Here is a 19,848-nt window from a genome sequence, read left to right as displayed (position 1 = left end):
GGCGGTGACGGGCTGGGTGCTGCACAGACCCAGAGGCAGCCATGGTCCCTGCCCTGAAGATCCCACACCCTGCTCAACTCGTGGCTGATGAGTGAGGTTGCTTCAGCCTGGAGGGTGCTGGCAGGAATAAGGTGCCCACTGTGGGGCTGGGAGGAGACGGAGATTACACAGGGTCAGACTTGCCTCTTGACCTAGACCCCGGGGCTCCAGGCTGCACCTGGCCGCAGCACTCTCAGCACAGGCACCGTGAATACAGCTGGCCGGGAATGATTTTCCAATGCCCTCTTTGCAAAATTGCAGTTTTGGGTGGGAAAATTGAAATGCCAGCAACCTGGCCACCCACCTGCAGGTGAGATGGACAAGAGCCAGTTTCAGGCAGTTCCCAGCCAGCTGCAAACCTCTGGTTCAGTTCTCCCACAGCACAATTGTTTCCATTTCTGCCCATGCAAAATGTCAAGGTTTCTGCTTCTCAGCTTACACCCAGGGGAAATATTTTCTGAAACCTCAACATTTTCAGGAGGATGGAAGTTCCATTTTCCGGCCAGCTCCAGCTGTGAGCTTCAGCCCGGAATCCCCCTTGAGCCCTGCCTGCCACACAGTCCCTCTCCTAGGTGGTGCAGAGAGAGTCCAAGAGCTACCTAAACCACTAGGCATATGATAATGAGAACCCTCTCCTTGCCAGGTACCTACCTGACTCACGAGGCCAAAGGATCAGACGATGCCCCAGATGCTGACACTGCCATCATCAACGCGGAGGGAGGCCAGGCCAGTGGCGATGACAAAAAGGAATATTTCATCTAGGGGTGCAGGGTTGAGAGAAGAGAAATGGAGCCAACAAACCCAGACGGAAATGGAAACCGGATCACAAACCCCACTCAACCCAACAGATTTTCTCTCGTGCCCTGGATGGATGGACGAACAGAGGGATGGCGGGACAGAGACCAGAGAGTGACCGGCTTGACTCATGATGCTTCTCGAACTTGTATAAAACGTTATTACTAAAAACATTGAAAGCCCCACCCCTGTTCGCTTGCTTGTACCTTCATACCCGTGACCAACACTCGCACTAAACACACAAACAAGCCAGTGAGTGAGTGACACTTTCCTTCTTTCCTTTGGCCCCTTTGCTTTGGTTTTGTGGATTGCTCTTTGCTTTGGTTCCTTGGGTTGGAATGTTGGGGTGGGGTCAATGTCGCTCTTTCCGTTGCTGCTCTTCATTTTGGTTCCGTTTACATCCAAGGATAAAATCAGCCCTCATGGTGGCTGCCTGCTGCCATGGGCCTGGGCAGCCTGGGATGCCCTTTCTGTTGCTTACGTTTCCCACCCGAGAACTGGGGCCACGATTCCATTGTGTTCCCCCATCCTTGGCTCCTGCATGGTGTTCTGAGCCAGACCTGTGGGAATGACCCTAGGCTGAGGATGGGAGGCGGTGACATGGGGTCTTTCTCTGCCCCACAGCAGCAAACAAGCCATGAGAGCCCAGGGGAATGTCCAGCGAGAGCGAGGAGATGGGGGAGCCACTCAGCCCGGCTCCTCTCCAGAGGGATGTGCCCTCCCCGCAGCGAGATGGGAGGGAGGGCAGTATTGCACACCCAGCCTGCTGGGGCCCTGCACTGATTTTATCCTTGGAGGACAATGTTCATCTGGGAGGAGAACTGTCCTGTGTGATACATGTACAAAGGGGAGCCAGCTGCCAGGTGGGGAGCCGCTCATAGGCTCCAGTGCCCACTGACACCCAAGGAGAGAGATTCAAATGCTGCAAGGTGACTTGCAGTGCTCATGCATGGTTCCAAGAAAGGCTGTAAAGTCTCAGATTGGAGCCAGGACAATAACCCATCCGTTGAGATGCTCAGTGCAAGGAAACCATCCTTGTGTATCTTCCCTGTGCCAGGGACTGATGAGCAGAGCAGGGCCCTGGCGAGCCAGGTGACAAGGGTAAGAGTGTCCTGGTCCTCCATGCTGCTGTCATGCCTTTCCTGCTCTCTGACCAGTCAACCTGCCCCAGCGCCAAGGCCCGGGGAGCATTTGGAGATAGAAACATTGCTATGATCACAGGTGACTTGGCCAAGAGGCATCTTTCTTGTAGGCCACAAGTAGCTGAGCAGCCTCATTCCCACAAACTAGCCACCCAGAATCTGAATCATTACAGCTCAGAACCTGAGCGGCTGCACCAGACAGGGTGCTGGCAACCCCAGCTAAAGCCAGGGGAGGGAATGAGCTTCATGGCAGACTGCTCAGCGGCCCAGGAAGTGTTCTCACAGGGGCTGAGCTGCACGTGGTGGGGGAAAGAGCGAAGTTTGCTCATCAGACCTCTCAGCGTTGGAAACCGTAAATTTAGTCAGGGAGCTCCCTCCCCAGGCAAGAGCCTGAGAGCAGTGTCTCAAGCCACAGGGCTATTACCTGTCGCCCACTCTCTAGAGTCATAGCCCTGTTCCCTCCAGAGCTTGCATGGCCCACCTTCGAAGAGCACACAGCATTCCCCACTGAAGAACCCCAACCCAGCCCTTGAGATGGGCTCCACCAGACAGCCTGGGAAGTGGGCGAGGGACTAAGCTAGAGCAGCCAGACTATGGGGCGGGGGAGGAGGGGCTCAGCTGTCACAGCCGTGCTGGGGGTTCCTCTGATTCCCCTCTGGGGTGTTCACTGTTATCAACTCCATGATTTTATCAAGTGTCTCGTGAGATTTGGTGTTTTTCTCAAAGCCCCAGCTCCTGGAGTCTTGTCGGACTAGATGATCATAATGGTCCCTTCTGACCTTAGTATCTGTGAATCTATGAATAACTGAGCTTCTCAGCCTTCATTTTTTAAAAGTACATTTCTAGCCCTCCTGGTTGAAGAGAAAAGCTGGAGAATATGACAGGAATGTGGCCTAAAGGCTGCAATAAGAGAAGGCAAATCCCCCGCCCCCACTGCCAAATTTAGAATTTTTGAAAATCTCACGATTCTTCAGCCATTCTCAGGATGTTGGGGAGCCTGACTCATTGCTTTTGAGCATGCAAGGCTGGGTCTTGGCCCCTGCGATAGGCAGGAGCGGTGTGGAATCTGCCAGCTGAGTGCATGAGATGGTGATCAGGTCATCAGAGAGCCACCTGGGAAATGATATCAGTCCATTTGCATTACCTGGCCCCTTCCCGGGGGGCTGCTGTAATTCTCACTGGTGAGATGCTGGGGGATGGTGATGGTGGCTGCTGCTCCTTCCAACAGAGGCACGACAGCAAGTGCTAGCAGAGGGGCCTGGCCAGCGGCAAGGTTGTGTGGGCAGCAGAGACTGGACACAAGGGCTGACTGAGGCCGTCTCACCCCTGGGGAACAGGGAACTAAGACCTGGACCCCAACCCCCAGCACCCGACATACAGGCTTCAACAAATGAACAAAAGGCTTCTCTTCTCTGTGACAGACACTAACCAGCCCCACCCCCCCACACACAGGGCCAGTGCCCCACGTGCCACTCCTCTTGGCACAATTCAACACCAGCCTGGCAAGCCAGGCTGAGTCCCAGAACCAGGCCTCAGGCTGTGATAGCTCCATGCACTGCTGGGAACAGGCACAATTACGGTGTATCTCACCCTACCCTGCAAAGCTAGGCTTAGGCTCCTGGCCCCTCAGTCCCAAACCATGGGCGTCTGCCGTGGCTCCAAACAGCATCTGTCCTCTGCATGGGGCGCAGGCCCATGAGGCCTCATCATGCATCCACCTGGTCTGCATGGCACAAGCTGAGCACTCCAGCCGCCTTGAAGAATCTCTAGACCTTCTCGCAGTAGCCAGGTAGGGTCATTGCTAAATGCCTTCCTAGGCCCTTGGAATGTGACTGAGTCTCCATGTGCTTTCCTGGGGTTCCCTGTTCTTCCCTGGGGCCCTGACAGGCCTGGGCTCCCATGTGGTTAAGATGGGCCTCAGGAGAGTAACAAAGGGCACTGGGCAGCAGGCTGCCATGGCTCTGTGTAAGCAGTGTCCTTCCCAGGAGCTGTGTGTGTGAAATAAGGCAACCCCAGATGTAAGGCATGATCCCCCTCTCCTGCCCAGGGGTTTATACAGGTCCCACCCCTCCAGTGCATGGCTGTTATAGAATGTTCCATGTCTTATAAACATGGGACTAGCATTTTCCAAGCCTCTGAGACATGGGACCAAGTAGAGACCCAGCTGTGAGTGTGGCAAGGAAATGGGAGGGCCCACATGTCTAGTGGGAAAATCTAAACTTCCACTCATGCTGTGTGTATGGGAGGCAGGAGATACAGCCTTCTAGTGGCTGTGAGACTGATGAGACACACAAATTCTTGAGTATGTGGGAGCTCTAGGATACATCACCACTGCAGTGGAAGTTAGGGAATTAACCACATCTCAAGGGTGTGCAAGTAACAGGATTCAGCATGTCTTGTATGTATGGGAGTGCCAGGATACATCCAATGTCTAGCATGTGGGAGTGATGGGATACACCGTGTCTCGGGTTTGTAGGAGTTATGGGATACACTGTGTCTCAAGTGTGTAGGACTGATGGAATACACTGTGTCTTGAGTGTGTAGGAGTGATGGGATACATTGTGTATCGAGTGTAAAGGAGTGACGGGATACACCGTGTCTTGAGTGTGTAGGGCTGATGGGATACACCATGTCTCAAGTGTGTAGGAGTTGTGGAATACACCGTGTTTCGAGTGTGCAGGAGTGATGGGATACACCGTGTCTCGAGTGTGTAGGAGTGGTGGGATACACTGTGTCTCGAGTGTGTAGGAGTGGCTGGATACACTGTGTCTCGAGTGTGTAGGAGTAGTGGGATACACTGTGTCTCGAGTGTGTAGGAGTGGTGGGATACACCAGGTCTCGACTGTGTACCAGCGATGAGATATACTATGTCTCAACAGTGTAATAGTGACAGCATATACCACTTGTCCAGTGCGTGGGAGTGGCAGGCTACACCATGTCTTGCATATGAGAGAGTGACCGGATACACCTGATCTGTGTATTAGTGGTGGGGTTCTGGGTTCAGCCCGGTTAAGGTTTTTAAAAATCTAGCATGCTGTTATGACATTAAACCATCATTTGTGGTTTGAGGTTTTGCATCAAGTTGTGGCTTGTGATTTCATGTAACAAGCACCATTAATAAAACCACTGAACCTTGTATAAAACACGCAGCGAGGGGGAACACCAAAAGTATGGCCACAGAGAGTGATTTTAAAAAGTTCCTTTATTCCCTTTCCATTTATGTGCACAAAGTTGTATAAAGGGAAAGCTCCCTGTCTGAGAGCCCTTTCGATCAGTGCAGGGTGTCGCCCTGCCCTCGGGGGTGGGAGGATCAAGCCCGGGGGAGCAACAGTTCTGTCTCAATTGCTCTCCATCTCATTTTCATTTTTGGAAAAGTCAGTATTATTCTTGAGAGGAAAAGTTTAATAATGTGATCAGTGCAGTGATGTCTGCCTGAGTCTGTAGAGAGCCTGAAGTCATAGTGCTGAGGTGTGAACTATCCCTTTCATTTCAGTGGTTGTAACTCTGATGCCAGTGACCACTATTTCACTGCTTATGAAAGTATGTGTGAATGGAGGGAGCTGATACTGTTATGAAGATCTTTAACATTCAATATTGAATAGAAATCATTCCTTAAAATAAAAATGTAAGGACATGATTTACAATACGATTTCATTTCATTTCATTACAAATCTAAAAGCTGGGCAGGGCAGGGTGGGGGCGCACAAGTGATTTCATTTTCATGGGGGTGGCAGGGGAGGGCTCAACTTTCCAAAGTTTGGGGAATGCTGCTTCAGAGTGTAATCAATGTCTTTCTGGAGGGAAAAGGGAATAGATTAGTTACGGACTATAACTTGTGGGTTGCTGATGATAAAATTGAAGTCTGATTCTTTTTAAGACAAAATGAGACAAAACACACAAAGAAAAAGAAAGAAAGAAAGAAAGAAAGAAAGAAAGAAAGAAAGAAAGAAAGAAAGAAAGAAAGAAAGAAAGAAAGAAAGAAAGAAAGAAAGAGAAAGAATACATCTTTTGTGTTTCTGTGACTTTTCACTGGCAGCTTAGCTGCTGCAAAGTCATCGGTGCAGCACATAGTCTCTCTGGTCTCTCCAAGACCTTGCAAACTTCCATCCAAATCAGATGTTTAAGTTATTAGGTCAGAGCCTCAGCTGGTGTAAATGGACATAATTCCATTTAGTTTAAGGGTGCTATGCTGATTGACCTCAGCAAGGAATCTGGCCCCTTGCTTTAGCTTGCCTTACTGATCACTCCAATGGCATGCTGATAAATGCTGGACTGGCCATTATGCCAGACTCTTATTAGACAGGTGAAAAAAGAAAGATAGGACAGAGAGAGGAATAAGGTGAGGAGGGAAAATGATGCAGGAGAGAGGGGGTGAGAGTGGGGAGGGAGTGGGGTGAGATGGGTCCCATGGGTTGTCAGAACTCAGCCAAACATTATGTACGTGGTGATATCTCCTCACCTGGTCAGCATCTTTCAGGATCAATGCAATGGCAACCTAGATTCTGGGGTCAGAGATGCGGGAGGCAGTGATGCAGGGACAAACTCCCTCTTTGGCCAGTTGGCTCCTTCAGGGTGTCCAGTCTGAAGCACAGGCAGGCAAGGTAACTGCTCATTAGCTAAGGAGAAATTGTTTTTCTGATTGTTGTTCAGCACTTTTGCAGGGGGCAGAGTGGTGCTTTATAATAATAATAATTATTATTATTATTATTATTTATTTTATTTATTAAATAAGTTGCCAAGAGGCCTCCCCCATCCCCCACATACCAGTGTCCTGGAAGGAGTGGCAGCCCAGTCCCATCAGAATTCACCAGTCAGAACATATATCTAGGGATTCCGGTTATGAACATGTCTTGTCATTCTATCATCTTGGTTTGTTGCCAGAGCAATTCTGGGGCCTGCCCAATATATTTTGACAACCTGTGGTGAGTTCTTGTCTCTAAAGAAATCCACTGCTATCATTGACTTTGTCTCCAATTTATTTATAAACTGCTTTATAGAACAGGTTGAACTAAACTTTAGTTCCCTTTCTTCTGTGAAAGTGACAGTACACCATCTCTCAAGTGTCCAGGAGTGACAGGATATCCTGTATCTTGTGTATGCAGGAATGACAGAATATACCATGTCTCGAGAGTGTGGGAGTGATGGGATACACTGTCGTGTGTGTACAGGAGTGACAGGATACACAGTGTCTTGTGTGTGAGGGAGTGACAGGATATACCATGTTTCACATGTGCAGGAGTGACAGGATATACCATGTCTCAAGTGTGCAGGAGTGATCGGATACACCGTGTCTCATGTGCAGGAATGACAGGGTGCACAGGGTCTTGTGTGTGACACAGTGACAAGATATACCATGTATCGTGTGTGCAGGAGTGATAGGATACATCATATCTTGTGTGCAGGAGTGACAGGATACACCATCTCTTCAATGTGGAGGAATGATTAAATTCACCATGCCTAGTAAATGGATTTCATGGGAAGTCTCCCAGGCAGGTGACTCTTGCTGGGGATAGACTATCCCTGCCTACACTGGCTTCCCTGGACTGAGGGGTCTGCAGTTAGAGCGACTCGCACAGATAGACCCTACTGACAGTGACTCTGCTTGAGGGTCTGATCTTCACAATGCTGTAGTCTTCCCACCTGTCACCTGGTGAGATGGAGGTTCAGTTAGTGACTCCCACGGAGAGAGGCATCCTCCACCAGTGACTCCCCCGGTTCCTAGGATTCTCCTGAAAGAGAGTCAGCATCGCTGATCAATGACCCCCACAAAGTCATAGTGACAGAGTTTAAGGCCAGAAGGGCCCACCAGATCATCTGATCTGACCTCCTTTATGTCCCAGGCCACCAACGCCACCCAGACCCCGCACACTAACCAACAAGTGCAACGAGACCAAAGTATTGCAGCCCCCAGGAAAGGAAACTGTTATGTACCACAGACAGAGAAAAGGAGGGACTGAGGCCCCTGCAATGGCAGGGAAGTGCTAAGTGAGAATTACCCAGATAATCCTGGCACCCACTCTGCTAGGGAAGGCGAAAAGCCCTACGGTCAATGCCAATCTGACTTGGGGGGAAATTCCTGCCTGACCCCACCAATGGCAATCAACTAGACTCTAAACATGTGAGCAAGAACCAGCCAGCTAAGCGCCCAAGAGAGAGAATGCTCAGTGCCCTGGCCCTCCCTGCTCAATACCCCATCTCCATCCCGGGCCACCCTGATGCTTCAGAGGAAAGAGAGTCAATTCAACAAAAACTCCATGGGGGGGATCCCTCCCTGACTTCTCCAGGTGGCTGGCTCAAGCCCTGAAGCATGAGCTTTTAGGACCATAAGACATAAACCAGAAGGGAGCCCCTGGGGCTGCCAAGCCCTGTTCCCCCAACACCACAAGCAACCCCATCACACAATCGCACTCATTGCTTTATTCAGCTCTCTCTTGACACTAATTGAGTTGTTTGCCCCCACAACTCCTATGGGGAGGAGGTTCCAGAGCCTCACCCCTCTGATGATTTCCAGACTGAATTTGTTCATGGCCAGTTTATATCCATTTGTCCTTGTGCTAACACTGTCCTCTAGCTTAAAGAGCTCTTCCCCTTTCCTGATACTTATCCCCTGAGTGGATTTAGAGAGAGCAATCATAACCCTTCTTGGCTTCTTTGCGCTAATCTACACAAGGCAAGCTCTTCCAGTCTCCTCTCCTAAGACTCCTCCATTCCCCTGACCATCCTAGGAGCTCTTCTCTGCACCTGTTCCAGGTTGAATTTACCTTTCTTGACCATGGGTGACCAGAATTACAGAGTGTTTCAGAGGAGGGCTTACCAGTGCCTTGTGCTGATTAATACTTCCCGATCTCTACTGGAAATGCCTCGCCTGATACAGCCTAGGATCACAATTGCCTTTTTCACAACTGCATCCGTTAGTGTCTCATAGTCATCCAGTGATCAGCTCACACTTCCAAGTTTCTGTCCTCCTCTGTTGCTTGTAACTGACGAGCCTCCAACTTGCAGCAGAAATTCTTATTATTAGACCCCTAAGAGCATGGCCTTGCATTTTGTGTTATTCAATTTCATCCCATTTCTGTCACTCCCATCTTCAAGGCCATCCAGATCTTCCAGTATAATATTCCAACCCTCCTTAGTGTTTACTCTGCCTCCCAATTTTATATTATCAGCAAATTTCATTAGCACTCTCCTACTTTTTGAGCCAAAGTCTCAATAATAAAAGTATTGAATAAGATTGGTCCTGAGACTTATCCTTGAGACACTCCACTAGTCACCTCTTTCCAGTCCAATAATTCACCTTTTGGCAAAACCCGTTGCCTTCTCCCCTTTAGCCAGTTTCTTATCCACCTTGTAATGCTTGTGCTGATCCCCATCTTCCCTAATTTAAGTAATACTTTCCTATGTGGTGCCATGTCAACTGCTTTACCAAAGGCCAAGGAGATCAGATGTACTGCACTTACCTTATCTAAGGAAATCACTTCTTTTCTCAAAGGCAAAAATCAAGTTAGTCTGGCACGACCCACCTTTCGGAAACCCGTGTTGCATTCCATCCCCTCCATCTTTTACCTCCATGAAGTTAATTATTCTTTCCTTCACAATTTGTTCTAAAGCCTTGCATACTACTGAGGTCACACTAAAAGGTCTATAATTGCTCGGCTCACTTTTTTTCCCTTTCTTAAACATAGGTGTTCTCCAGTCACATGGTACTGCCCCCAAACAGCTCGATTTATTCAAAATCCTTGCTTCTAGACTAGTAATCTCATGTGCCAGTTCTTTCACTATTCTGGGGTAGAAATTATCCAGGTCCCCTAATTTGAGCACATTAAGCTTGTTAAGTTTTATTCCACCACATTTGTGGTAATGTCCATTCCTAGATACTCATTTCCATCTGACTTCATGCACGTGTTCCCTATTATCATCCTAATTGAAAACGAAGGCAAAGTATTCATTTAGTTTTGGGGCCATATCTCGATTATCTGTAATCTCTTTCCCAGGCACACTGCACAGCAGTCCAACCTCCTCCTTCCTTAGCCTTTTTATTTATAGAACTAAAAAAATCTCTTATTATTTATTTCAATTTCATTGGCAAGAGCTACTTCAGCTTGACTTTTAGCAATTCTTTTTAGTCCTACATTTTCTAACCTCTGCGAGGTAGATTTCTTTGCTGATCTAGCTCTTTGTCCATTCCCAAGAGACTCTCTGCTTACTCCTCCTAACCTTTTTGAGGTGGTTATTCATCCAGCTGGGGCTGGAGCCTTTCTCTACAACTTTTCTCCCTTTGCTTGGGATGCAAATTGCAGATCATTTTTGTACAGTTGATTTGGAGACATTCCAAACCTCTGAATTGAAATGCTTGAGCTTGTCAGTCCAGTCTCTGATTCCCTAAATTTCTTAGAATCTGCCTTTTGGAAATCAAATCCCATAGCTGAGGACCTGGTTTTGATGATCCTTCCATTTAATTTAAGCTGAATCAACATGTGATCACTCAATCCAAGGTTATGTCCTACAACCAGCTTGTCTACGGTATCCTCACTGCTTACCAAAACCAGGTCTGAAATTGCATCACCTCGTGGTGGTTCAGTGACAGTTTTATGAAGAAACCTCTCATATATCACATCCAGGAATAGCTGGGCCCTACCAGTATTAGTAACATTTATTTTCCAATCTGTACCTGGAAAGTTAAAGTCTCCCGTAATGACACAATGAAAAGAGTGGGGTCTCCAGGTCATGACCCCACAGAGACAGTGGGGATCTCCCTAGAGGCACGCTGACCTCACATGTGCTCCTGGGGCCAGCTCATTGTTGCACTGAACAATCAACATCAAAGGTCCTTTACATCCACCCATACAGCCCAGCCCTCCAACCGCCCCTCTCCAGTTCCTTGCTGCTAAGTCCTGTGCAGCCCTGCCTGGAGCACAAGTCACCATTACCCCTTTAGGTGCCCTGGGCAATGTGAGCAGCTTGGTGGACACAAGAAGGTTTGAGGGAATCCAGCAACAGCCAGGGGCCTGGGGAGACAGTGGGGACCAGGTATGGCAGGGAGTTGGGGTGCTAGGGGAAGAGGCCCCGTGGGTGGTAGCCTGGGGGCGGGGTGCTGAAGGTTGTTATGGGCAGTGGGACCCGACTGGGGGAGCTAGGGGAAGCCTCCAACCCCCCTTTGGACCCATCCCCCATTCTGTGCCCCCAGCCCCTCTCCTGTTGTCCTTCACCTCCCTAACAGCTGCCGCCTCCTCCTCCTGGACTCCCACTGCCAGCGGGCGGAGGGGTGGCAAGAAGCTGCTGCAGTGGCCACTCTAGCCAGGAGCAGGAGCTGCATGCCACACTTGCGGGATGCCTGAGATCTCCCTGTGTGCGATGCCATCAAATGCCATGCGCCATGTCAAATGCTGGATCACCTCCCCTGGTCTCCCCCAGCCCGGGCCTTCCCTAGGCCCCCCAGCCCAGCCAGCCAGGGCTTCCTCTGGGACCCCCCAGCCCCACCAGCCATGGCCTCCCCTGGGACTCCCAGCCCAGCCAGCCAGACAGGGCCTCCCTTGGATTCCCCAGCCTGGCTAGCCAGGGCTTCCCCTGTGTCCCCCTAGTCCCGCCAGCCAGGGCCTCCCCTGGGCCCCCCCGCCCCCCAGCCCAGCCAGCTAGGGCCTCCCCTGGGTCAGACTTGCCCCAGAGGCAGTCCATTCCTTGCCCTGCTATTGGTGAGTCCCCTAGAGAGCGAGTGTGAATCCCACCCTGACCCGGCCTGTCACTGAGCACAAGGGCCAGCGGTTCATGAGAATGGGACAGCTCTGTCCCCACAGCAGCCCAGTAACCGATGTGGTCTCCACACCACTCCCTGCTCCACCACCCCCAGCAGCTCCTGCTGCCCTGAGACTTGGGAATGGACCCATCAGTCCCTCACCCCTGCACTGGCAGGTTTTGTCTTTGAGGCCTTCACCATGACCCACTATGGCCCAGAGAGGCCACTGAAGGCTCCCTGTGGCACATAAGGAATGTGACTGCTGCTGCAGCTGCTCTGGCTCCGGCCCAGGTGTCAGACCTGCTGCGGCGTAGTCCACCAGTCACCTTAACACAGACCCCATCACCATGAGCCTGTGGGGTCCTCGGGGCTTCCCTACAGTCCCTGTGGTGCTAGCTCCTGCAGCGGGTGTGGAGGGTGCATTCCTGGGCCAGGATGTAACTGGGATGTCTGGACAATCCCCGCCTCTCTCCGGCTAGTTTTTCTGTTCAGCCTAGTGTGCAGCCACCGGGGCTGGTAACAGCCATGCACAGCAATGAGACACGACCCATCGCACGATCTATGGGGTGGCAGTGGCAGATGAGCTCAGCGGCTTCTGGCTCTGCAGCCAACCCGCCATTCGCTCTGCTACAGAAATGAGCAGCCAGCCAGAAAGTTTCCTTCCATGAGAGGCCTGCAGTGAGGGCAGGCGAGTGACAGCCGGGGAAACGCAGTAGCCAAAGGAAGCCACTCTGTTCCACGGCTCCTGGTCCCACAGCTACTTCCTCACTGGGACCCCTGGCTGTGACCCGCAATGAGCTCCAAGCAACCAACTCTCCTGGCCCAAGCCAAGATGCCACCGGCAAGGGGGCTCTGTGTTCTACAGCGCCCCCCTGGGTCTGTGCCCTCAGGTGAGGCAGGCTGGGAGCTCGCCAGGTGCAGCTGCCCCTAGCTTCCCACTAGGAGCCTGATTTTCCCCCCACACCTCTCCGAACAACCAGCCTTCCCCCAGGGTGCTGCACCCCTGAGCCTGACGGAACCCATCTCAGCCCAGGGTGCAGTCTGGGGCCTGCACACTCTAACAGGGGTTTGTTCAGTGGCCTTGCTGGGAAGAGAGGCCTCCAGCAGCCTGGGAGGCACTAGTGGGTCAATCAGTGGGGGCCACACATTCATGTAGGTGAGGGACAGGTTAACTGGGGCTCCTGGGAGCAGCGGTCTCTATAGCAGGCCCAGGACAGCTGGGGAAGAGGTCTGAGGGGACGAGGCCAGATCCTCCTTGCCATGACCCAGAAGGGGAGCACTGGGGCCTGGCCATTGGTCTGGCCTTAGGCTGGTGGGGTTTGGACAGGGCTGAGGAAAGCCCCAGACCCAACCCCCTGCATGCTGGGCCAGCAGAGGATGTTCTGAGCAGATCAGGGCACATCCTGAACATGGCAGGAGGCAGGACTTGGTTCCCCTTGGTGGTTCCCTGTGGCCTTAGCTGAGGTGCCCTCCAGCTCCGCTGGCTCCGTATCTACACCCAGCAATGTAAACCCTTTGTAAAGGGAGCTGCTGCTGCCTCTGGGCATTGGGTGGGCAGGACAGTAAAGAGGCTTGGGTGGAGTGGTGTGGTGGGGACACAGGCTGGGGCAGGAGGCTGGATGGCAGGAGCTATGCTGTCTGTTCTTAGCATGGGGGCCTGAAGGAGGAGAGGGTGTAGGACAGGAGGGTGGCAGGAGACGAGGGCTCAGGGAAGCCCATTGTATCAGAGCAGGAGGGAGGGAAGGGCACTTGCAAAGGTGGTGCCCAGGTTGGAAAGAGCCTGGTGTAAAGTGGATGCTACCATGATATACATAGAAAATAATGGCCAGTTCCCAGGGAAAGCATTGATTCAGTTTTTGCATGTCCCAGGGCCTGTCCTTCCCAATAGCCTCCTGTCACCGCCCCCTGTATCCCAGCATGTACCCCTGGGCAGCCTGGGAGTCTGAGCTCTGCTGCCCCAGAGCCCGTACTCATGCCATCTGCACAGCTGGCTTTCCTTAGGTACAGGCTCCTGGGAAGAGGCAGTGAGATCAGCAGGGTCCACAGGTGAGAGGTGGGGGTTCTCCCAACAGCAGCTGCTCCAGGGTTAAGTGAAGCAAGGGGTTCTCCTGTGCAAACCGACCAGCAACTCCTGTGGCTCCATTTCCATACTGACCCCGGGAACTCGCCTGAGCCCAGCTCCTGCAGAAACAAGGAACAGATCCAGCAATGTGAGGAGCACGTTGGAAGCCAGGAGGAGTGGAGGGTGGTGGGCATGACTGCCCATGGCTGGGTTCATCATTGGTCTGCCCGCTGGTGGGGTCACCACTAATCTGCCCAGTGCTGGGGGAGCATTGGACCATGCAGGTTCTGACTTGAGGGCAGGGTGGATGACAGCAGCATGGCCCTTTTCCACATCGCATGCCAGGCTGTATCTGCGCTTAGTGCCCACAGTGCCCCGTCTGGCTGGGGGGAGGAGATTCCTGCGTTGCTGACTTTGGCAGCTGGCCTCCCCTTCGGAACAGGCTCTGTGTTCGTCCCAGCTGGCGCTGAGCTCTCAAAATTACCGGAAAGCCATATTTGTACCATGCTCAGAACACTTGGTTTGGGTGAGCAGTGGGGCAGGGTGGAGGGCGGCCGTTGAGTATTGTGCTGTGTTCTTGTATGTACATAAAGGGGATACAACCAACGTCAGTGTTACTTTATAACCTTTCTAATATCCTGTGCTAATCTCAGAAAACAGTCCTATCAATATATCTGGATTGTACATGTCACTCTGCCTGCGTCTCTCTGCTTCCCTGCGGGGCACCCAGCGCCGAGCAAGAGCTACCTGGGCACGGGTTGCCCCTCAAATGCTAGTGTGACACAGCACCATTTCCCCACCATCTGCTCTTCCTCCATCTCCTCCTGGAGCAGCACCCACTGCCATAACTACTCCTCATGCTGAGAGCCAGGCTCCTCTCCTTCACTCCCACATGCCCTGTGTCTCTCTCACACACAGTTTCTCTCTCCCGCGAGCACATGTGTTGCCCTGGGCAGTGTGTTACACTCGCTCACAGACACAGGTTGCTGGGCCCGGTGTTCACACATGGGCACATTCGTGTCTGCTCAGACCTGCCGTTGGTCACTCAGCCCAGTGCTTAGCTGAGCGCAGTGCCGGGATTTGGGTGGCCTGCTTGGAAATGGCCTCGCAGCACTTTGCTGGAAGTGACTTCACATAGACTGGCTGCACAGAACTTGGGCCTTTGGGACCTGCCCATGGTGATTCCAGGGGGGTCAAGCCAATTCCACCTCACAGACTGACTCTGCCAGGTCAGAGACTGCTGGCGAAACACATGGCCACAGCTGCCCAGGTAGCCTCACAGATCCCTGCTTCACCAGCAGTGCTCTTAGAGCAGAGGTGGGCAAACTACGGCCGCAGGACCATCCTGCCCAGCCCCTGAGCACCTGGCCCAGGAGGCTAGTCCCCAGCCCCTCCCCTGCTGTCCCCGCTCCCCTGCAGCCTCAGCTCGCTCTGCCGCCGGCGCCATGCTCTGGGCAGTGGGGCTGCGAGGTCCTGGGGCAGCACAGCTGCCAAGCCCGGCCTGATCCGGTCTCTGTGCTGTGCTGGGTGGCTGCCTCTCCTGGTGCAGCTGCGTTGCCAGCCACCGGTAGTCCAGGCAGCATGGTAAGGGGGCAGGGTGTGGGGGGCTTGTATAGAGGGCAGGGGAGTTAAGGGGGTGGTCAGGGGCCTGGGGTGTGGATAGAGGTCGGGGCAGTCAGAGCGTGGGGAACAGGGTGGTTGAATGGGAGCAGGGATCCCGGGGGGGCAGTCAGGAAGGGGGGGGGTGAATGGGGTGGCGGGGGGCAGTTGGGGCGGGGGACAGTTAGGGGTGGTCAGGGAGAAGGGGTGGTTGGATGGGGCACAGCCTCCGCAACCGGCCCTCCATACAATTTCAGAAATGGGATGCGGCCCTCAGGCCAAATAGTTTGCCTGTTCCTGTCTTAGAGCATGAGGAGCAAATCACCAGTGCCAGAGCCTGGCTGAAAGGCCTGAGATGACACGCAATGAGGGGTGAAATGGGCAGGACCACACAGACCCAGCACTGGGACAGCTAAGGGCAGCAGAGGGCATGGAGAGCAGAGGGCCCGGGGAACTGAGGGCAGCAGAGGGAATGGGGAGCAGAGGGCCTGGGGAGCTGAGGGGAGCAGAGGGAATGGGGAGCAGAGGGCTGCAAAGGGCCCGGGGAGCCAAGCGCAGCAGAGGGTCCGGGGAGACGAGGGGAGCAGAGGGAATGGGGAGCAGAGGGGAGCAGAGGGCACAGGGAGCCGAGGGCAGCAAAGGGAATGGGGAGCAGAGGGCTGCAAAGGGCCTGGGGAGCAGACGGCAGCAGAGGGCTTGGGGAGCAGAGGGCTGCAAAGGGCCTGGGGAGCTGAGGGCAGCAGAGGGCCCGAGGAGCCGAGGGGAGCAGAGGGCACGGGGAGCAGAGGGCAGCAGAGGGTCCGGGAAGCAGAAGGCAGCAGAGGGAATAAGGAGCAGAGGGAATGGGGAGCTGAGGGCAGCAGAGGGCACGGGGAGCCGAGGGCAGCAGAGGGAATGGGGAGCTGAGGGAAGCAGAGGGCATGGGAAGCCGAGGGCCGCAGAGGGCCCGGGGTGCCGAGGGCAGCAGAGGGCACAGGGAGCCGAAGGAAGCAGAGGGCCCAGGGAGCTGAGGGGAGCAGAGGGAATGGGGAGCCGAGGACAGCAGAGGGAATGGGGAGCTGAGGGCAGCAGAGGGGCTAAATGGGATCCGAAGGATCTTCAATAAAAAAGACAGGCAAGAGAACACATGGAGGCTCCCCAGTGCCTCTTATCCTTTCACTCTCCATCTAGCAGGAAAGAAAACTCCACATCTGCACAGAAGAGGCAGAAGGTGAAGTAAAGACTAGGTGGACAGGGTGAATGTGTACAGCTCAGTGGCTCAGCAGAGGATCTGCTTCTTAGTTTGTTAAAGGCATCACCGACCCCTCTGAAAATCCTGGAAATCCATAGCGGGTTCAGAGAACTGGAGGACTTTAGCCTAGCTCAGCTCCACAGCACATGGCAGAGCCATCCTGGAGTTACCATCCGGTAAGTCTGAGTGCAGCACCAGTGAAAGGATGGAGGAAATATTGAGGAGTGAAAGATTCCTAAATCTCCACAGGACCCTGCAGCCATGAGGTACTGTACACATCAGGGGGCTTGATGGAAGCAAAGCAAGTTCACAGGATTGCTGCTACACTCCCAGCCTTAGACCTGCCTCTTGGTTGGAGGGACCCCTTTGCCAGGCCAGACCCCCCAAGAAGTCTTACCTTCCCTTCAGGGTTGGCTACGTGGCCGCACTGCCTCCTAGATTGAACTGCTGGGACTCCAGCACTCCCGCTTCACAACATGAGAGGCTTGTCCACTCTGCAGGGATTGATGCACCTCACCCAGCATTCCCAGTGACACTCAAGCAGGGTTGTCAAAACAGCCAGGTTTACTAGTCAGCTGGAACACAGCAGCAGGAGTCCCTAGCTTAGCACAGAGACAGGAAGGTTAAGTATGGATCAGTCTGGTTGGACCAGAGCCCAGCCACACTGTAGTGAACCCCAGGTTCAGGCTCCATCTGTCTCTTATTCTCACCTTCTTCCTCAGTTCCAGCAAAAATTATTAGGGGGCTGGAGCACATGACTTATGAGGAGAGGCTGAGGGAACTGGGATTGTTTAGTCTGCGGAAGAGAAGAATGAGGGGGGATACATTGGTGAGGCCTCATCTGGAGTACTGTGTCCAGTTTTGGGCCCCACACTTCAAGAAGGATGTGGATAAATTGGAAAGAGTCCAGCGGAGGGCAACAAAAATGATTAGGGGACTGGAACACATGACTTATGAGGAGAGGCTGAGGAAACTGGGTTTGTTTAGTCTGCAGAAGAGAAGAATGAGGAGGGATTTGATAGCTGCTTTCAACTACCTGAAAGGGGGTTCCAAAGAGGATGGATCTAGACTGTTCTCAGTGGTAGCAGATGACAGAACAAGGAGTAATGGTCTCAAGTTGCAGTGGGGAAGGTTTAGGTTGGATATTAGGGAAAACTTTTTCACTAGGAGGGTGGTGAAGCACTGGAATGCGATACCTAGGGAGGTGGTGGAATCTCCTTTCTTTGAGGTTTTCAAGGTCAGGCTTGACAAAGCCTTGGCTGGGATGATTTAGTTGGGGATTGGTCCTGCATTGAGCAGGGGGTTGAATTAGATGACCTCCTGAGATCCCTTCCAACCCTGATATTCTATGATTCTATGATTCCCACATCAGAGAGCCCAGACTCCTTCCAGCAGCCCGTTCTTATCCCCCCCGCACCTCACCCCTTACGCCTACTTAGTCCACAGGCTGGGGTCTTTGCTCAACTTCCCTGCTGAGAGGTGGGGAAATTCCCCTCCCTCTGGGTCTTGTGTCGCTAGGTGTCCATGTCCCACCGACATGGGGGCAGCCTTCACCGGTCCTTTTCTTAGTGACCCATTGAGGCTCAGACAGCTAGGTCACATTCACCCCTATGTCTCTTAGCCTGCCCTGAGAGCACATTTAATCCCTCCCCGCCACACACTGGTAACCATGTGGCACACAGGGGAAACTGAGGCACACATAGGGGTTATAAAAATATTACAAAAAATTCCCACTTCATCACGTCTTTGCCCCCTTCGAGACCAAACTCAGCAGGGTCACTTCAACCAGTGACCTGGGGAAATTCAACCCACAACTGTTATCCAGAGATGGCCAATGTCTTTCCCATCCCCTGGGGAGCTGAACTCCCAGGCACTCCAACAATTCTTCCAGCCCAGTTCCTAACCAACCAAACATCGGGTTTCCAGTGCACAGCTCAGAGCAGTTCCCCATCCCCGCTTCGGTGTGGGCAGTTTGATGGCACTCACAGGGTGCATGTGAGGCATTTTCAAGTGGCCCTTCTCCCTTTTGTCACTCCAAAACCTTTGGGTTTGAAACTATGCTGGGGTCCTGCAACTCCCTCCTCTCCCTCATCTGCCAGGGAGTGAGGAGGGCAGTGACCCATATTCCTCTATGTGTCAGACCTCTTGGCTGCAGCCTGGGTGTCCTGACCCCGTAGCTGGAGTAGGAAGTTTGCCCCCTTAGCAGTTGGCAGGGGATCAGTGTAGGTTTGTCCCCCTGCAAATTTGATCTTAACCAGCCGTATCTTTGGGGCTCTGCTGTCCCAAGGACTGGTGAGGCAGGGGTGCAAGGTGCACTTCTACATTGGCAGGCCCCCTCTGCAATGGTGTCCCCACCCAGGGCTCTGCACATGCTGTGACGAAGCGGGACTGTTCTTAATGTTTCCTCTGAAATATTGTGGGGGTGCCTCAGTTTCCCCTATGCAGTGCTTAAGTATCTAGGAGGTGGGATAAGAGTGTATGATCACTGCAGACCCCTAGAGGGCAGGTGCATGCAGGAGTCTGGACACAGAGAATGGCCAACACCCTGTTTCCTGGCAACTGATGGCCTGGACCCTTCCCCCCTGCAAGGTGAGAGCTAAAGGGTTGGAGAACAAAGGAATCAGGTGACCTCCTGGCCCCGGAAAGGAACAAAGCCCAGAGGAGGAGGGGCTGGAGAGAGTTTCAGTTTGAGGCTGGCTGGGACATGGAGTGAAGTGTAGATGGGGTTGTCTGGCTCACTGCCCCCCAAAATGGACCCGGCTGAGTGGTCCTGTTCTCTGCACCTACAAGCTCTGTTTTAGACCATGTTCCTGTCATCTAATAAACCTTCTGTTTTACTGGCTGGCTGAGAGTCACGTCTGACTGCGGAGTTGGGGTTTAGGACCCTCTGGCTTCCCCAGGAGCCTGCCTGGGCGGACTCGCTGTGGGAAGCATATGGAGGGGCGAAGGATGCTGAATGCTCCGAGGTCAGACCCAGGAAGGTGGAAGTTGTATGAGCTGTGTATCCTGCAGACAGTCTGCTCACAGAAAGGAGACTTCCCCAGAGTCCTGACTGGCTTCGTAGGGAGCAGTTCCAGAGCATCGCCCGGGGACTCCGTGACAACTGGTGGCAGCGGTGGGATGTACTGCACCCCGTGGGTGGTGCTTCCTGCAGTAAGTGACTGGGGAGCAGTAAAATGAAGGGGGATTGACGAGGACCAGGCGTGCTGAAGTCTCAGAGAGGAGCTGTTTCAGGGGCGGTTAACTACTG

The 19,848-nt window shown here is 53.1% G+C and overlaps 1 protein-coding gene and 1 long non-coding RNA gene across 3 annotated transcripts in view; one reads left to right on the top strand and one right to left on the bottom strand.

The window, feature by feature from the left end:
• CADM3 (cell adhesion molecule 3) overlaps positions 1–14,459 on the top strand; it is a 143,813-nt gene extending 129,354 nt beyond the window's left edge. For both annotated transcript variants that reach the window (XM_048828907.2, XM_048828908.2), the window contains one exon: positions 683–14,459. In XM_048828907.2, coding sequence (XP_048684864.1) covers positions 683–801 — 119 coding nt within the window. In that variant the 3' untranslated portion in view covers positions 802–14,459. The remainder of the gene's footprint in view (positions 1–682) is intronic.
• A 2,472-nt stretch (positions 14,460–16,931) lies between these two features.
• The window catches only part of LOC125626202 (uncharacterized), a 133,197-nt gene continuing 130,280 nt past the window's right edge, over positions 16,932–19,848 (bottom strand). Inside the window, exon 3 of the long non-coding RNA XR_012665925.1 lies at positions 16,932–17,200. This is a non-coding gene — a long non-coding RNA (uncharacterized LOC125626202). The remainder of the gene's footprint in view (positions 17,201–19,848) is intronic.

Source organism: Caretta caretta, chromosome 24 (genome assembly GCF_965140235.1).
Source record: "Caretta caretta isolate rCarCar2 chromosome 24, rCarCar1.hap1, whole genome shotgun sequence".
Lineage (NCBI taxonomy): Eukaryota > Metazoa > Chordata > Testudines > Cheloniidae > Caretta > Caretta caretta.
This window is presented reverse-complemented; position numbering and strand designations above follow the sequence as displayed.